This window comes from Prosopis cineraria, unplaced genomic scaffold (assembly GCF_029017545.1).
Source record: "Prosopis cineraria cultivar Desert tree isolate PC_DT_omini unplaced genomic scaffold, ASM2901754v1 PC622, whole genome shotgun sequence".
NCBI classification, from domain to species: Eukaryota; Viridiplantae; Streptophyta; class Magnoliopsida; order Fabales; family Fabaceae; genus Prosopis; species Prosopis cineraria.
The window spans coordinates 41,394-45,163 of record NW_026555947.1 but is presented as its reverse complement, the minus strand read 5'-3'; the positions used below and the strand labels follow the sequence as shown (position 1 = coordinate 45,163).

At 37.1% G+C, this 3,770-nt stretch overlaps 1 protein-coding gene across 1 annotated transcript; it reads right to left on the bottom strand.

Annotated features, from left to right (window-relative positions):
- Positions 1 to 1,576: 1,576 nt before the first annotated feature.
- LOC129297836 (uncharacterized) lies at positions 1,577 to 2,380 on the bottom strand. Its single transcript, XM_054936181.1, has 2 exons — positions 2,240 to 2,380; positions 1,577 to 1,897 (listed from the first exon to the last, which is right to left on the bottom strand). The coding sequence occupies exons 1-2, from the start codon at positions 2,378 to 2,380 to the stop codon at positions 1,577 to 1,579; spliced, it is 462 nt and encodes a 153-aa protein (XP_054792156.1).
- Between the last annotated feature and the right edge of the window lie 1,390 nt (positions 2,381 to 3,770).

Sequence of the window (3,770 nt, the reverse complement as noted above, 5' to 3'; positions counted from 1 at the left end):
TCACGTCAGCACTTGAGTCACTCTAATCGGACATCAGATGTGAAAATGGCACGTGTTCAAAGTTCATCCAGAAAAGCTGTCATGACAGCATGCTATCATGGACACGTGCGTTGCAGCGCATTTGTGCAAGCCATGGTGCACGGTACAGTGAGAAAATATGGCATTCTGTGCCACAAGCCACAGTGCATAGATCACGAGCCATGGCGCATGGACCAAAACACTCAATAATGACATTTTTGGCCCTGTTTTGAAATGGTTTGCTTCCTAAAACTTTTCCATGCTTCCAATGCCTATTTAAATCATTAAGTTTAAGTTCAAACTATCAATTAAAGGGTTTTTATGGGATCCCAAATATTCCTCAATTATTTTTAAAAGATTAATAGTTTTAACCCTTATATATATAATGTGAAGAGGAGGAAATCCTTTCTCCTAATTATGATTGGTTATTGTGATTGTGTGGTGAATTTTGGTAATGTCAAGGTGGACATTACACTTATACCATTAGATAAGCAACATGTAATGACTTTTGACTTAAGGCATCTACAACCACATTTGCTTTCCTTGATGGTATTTAAATTCAAGCTATAGTCCTTCAAGAACTCTATGCACCTTCTCTCCCTCATATTAAGTTCCTTCTAATCCACTAAATATTTTAGGCTCTTGTGATTGCTGAAAAAACTGAACACTACTCCATACAAATAGTGCCTCCAAATCTTTAATGCAAATACCACTACAACAAGCTTTAAGTCATAGGTCGGGTAGTTCTCTTCATGCGGCCTAAGCTATCTAGAGGCATAAGCCACTACTCACTCATCTTACATCAATATACATCCTAGACTTTTCAAAGATGCATCCGTATATACTTCATATGGCAATCATGGATTAGGAATTATTAATATCAATGCCGTAGTTAGTTTTTCTTTTAACTTTTGAAATGCAATCTCACACTTGTCATCCCAATCCTAAAAATCGGACCTCTCACAGCCAAAACTCATACTTGCTAAGCTTGGCATAAAACTTGTAGTCCTTCAAAATTTGTAGCAAATCCAAATGTTGCGCATGCTGCTCCTCATCTTTAGAATATATTAGAATGTCATTAATGAATACCAACAAATGATCCAGGTAAGGCCTAAATATACGGTTCAAGTAGTCCATGAAAACTACAGGCACATTTGTAAACCCAAATGACATTACCAAAAGTCATAATGCCCATATCTGGTACTAAAAGCCATCTTGGGCACATGCTCCAAGCGCACTCTCAATTGGTGGTATCCTGACCTTAGGTCAATTTTTGAGAAAACTGAAGCTCCCACCAATTGACCTAACAAATCATCAATTCTTGGTAAAGGATATTTGTTCTTCACCGTCACCTTATTCAACCATCTATAATCAATACAGAGTCATAAGCTGCCATCCTTCTTCTTAATAAACAACATAGGTGATCCCTAAGGTGACACACTGGGTCTAATAAACCCCTTTTCAAGTAACTCCTCTATCTACTTCTTCAACTCAGCTAACTCAATTGGTGACATTCGATATGGTGCCTTTGAGATTGGTTCAGTTCCTGGCACTAGGTCTACGTGAATTCCACTTCCCTTTCTGGAGGCAAACCAGACATATCATCCATAAATACCTCAGGTAATTCATTCACTACCCTAATCTTATCAATACTTCTATCATAGACCCCATGCACTGAGAAGAAAACCATATAAGCCATATACCCTTGTTGCATTAGTTTCTTTACTTGCACTACTGATAAAAACTTAGACTTACTAGGAATATTAGCCGGTGCAGCATATACTGGTAACAAAACTATCTTTCTAGCACAGTCTAAGGTGGCATTATTTGCCATCAACCAATCTACACCAATAATCACGTTTAAACCCTTCATAGGAATCTAGATCAAATCAAGAGTAGTATAATGATTTTCAAACCTCACATCTAGAAATAATAGCATAGACACTTTAATCACATAAGGAAATTCATGCAAAAGAAGTCCCAACCTCTCTACACATTTATATGAAATAAACAAATGTGTAGCACCGAAATCAAAAAATGCTTCAATTTTTTGCTCGCAGATAGAAATAATACCTTTTATCAAATTTAATGACGCTCTTGCCTCCTCTTGAGATAGTGTGTATACTCATCCTGGAATGGTAGATCTCTGCTCTGCCATCTCCACTCTTCCCTCGAGGCACTGTCTCTCCAAATGGCCGAGTTTCTCACATTTTAAACATACCCAGCAGCTCCTAGGATGTGATTTCCCACACTTAGCACATGGTGGTGATCGAGCTGTACTTAAGGTTGGGGTAGGTATATTGGAAGCTTGTCGGGATGGTTGTGGAACACTAGAACTCTTAAATCCACCCCTTTGAAACATTCGTCAAGTTTATGATCCTCTAACAAAACACTTCTTGCCTGATGCTATAAAACTGCTCGGACCATAATGTATCTTCTTAGAGACACCTCAAAGATGGTTTCAACTCTCTCTATCCATTTCTCTACTTCTCCTTCCTTCATAGTTTCATTAAAGGTTAGAGGGTTAAATCGGGAGAAAGTCCTCCATACTCAATCAATAGCCATCCCCTGAGCATCTCCATCCATTCTAAGTCCCTAATAATCCAGGTCTACTATCGAAACCATGAGATGGTTCTAATCTGCTCTCATTAGCTTCCTTTGGTCTCCTTATTCCTCTTCACGACCTCTATTATGGAGTAAAGCATTGTGGTCTTGAATAGAAAGTCAGTTCTTAAAGTGATTTTCAAGCATCCAAGTACCCAAAACTCAAAACTTATACCATTAACCCATTTTGAGGCTTGAACTAAGTGTAATAGACTAAAATACACTTGATTGAGCCCTCAAACACACAAAAACGTACCAAACACAAAATTTAGTTACTTAATGCCCATTTCACCCAATATGGCCAAAATACAAAATCAACACCATACACTATTTGGCCTATATTGCCACATAATACCTACTATACATTGTCATCACATAGATAAAACATTCCTTACACTTGTATTAGTATTTTATCCCATCACCATAAAATTGCCACATATTCTCATCATATGCAATATTAGGCTAAAATACAAATAACATAGTATGAACAAGTACAACCAATCAAAATGATATGCATTCTTACTTGGAACATATAAATATTATCCATATAAGTTTATGTACATGACTCAAAATAAAATCGAGCTTTACAAAGATAATGTAGTGAGTATCTAGCCCTTGTCTGATTCCTTCCCTTACTTAGTCTTAATAGTAGAACTTGTAAAATGATAACCATAGGGTGAGATAAAAATCTCAGTAACTAAGATAATATACATTATTGATTAACATGCCAAGTTATAAACAAGTCTTAAAATAAGCATAAAAAAACACACCATATGAAATCACCACAAGTTACATGCATGATCACTAACCACTCGATCCTCCAATACTCCTGACCAAATCGATTGGCTATTTTATGGACCAAACCACATGTACGGTCCTCAAGCTCACTATTTATGGTAGGACTACCTAGTCAAGGTGTTATAAACTACTTATAGACTACTGGTTTCCCTTATTACAAGTAATTAGGTTGTCATTACTCTAACATCGCATCCTACAAATGCTAAGGAGCATAGTCTCCAACTTTGCACCTTTCTAAGACTAAGAGAATTAAGTCTCTAATACTGCACCTATTTTCGGGTACTAAGGAGAAATATGAGTTGCACCTGGCATCCCAAGGTGCCAGCATGCCATATAGACTAATCTTCACT

What these genes read in the sequence shown, in the direction of transcription:
- LOC129297836 (XM_054936181.1), bottom strand. Translation starts at nt 2,380, where the DNA reads ATGTTTCAAAGGGGTGGATTTAAGAGTTCTAGTGTTCCACAACCATCC. An exon ending in CACATCCTAGGAGCTGCTGG is followed by an intron (nt 1,898 to 2,239) that starts GTATGTTTAAAA and finishes GATTTGATCTAG; the next exon opens with ATTCCTATGAAGGGTTTAAA.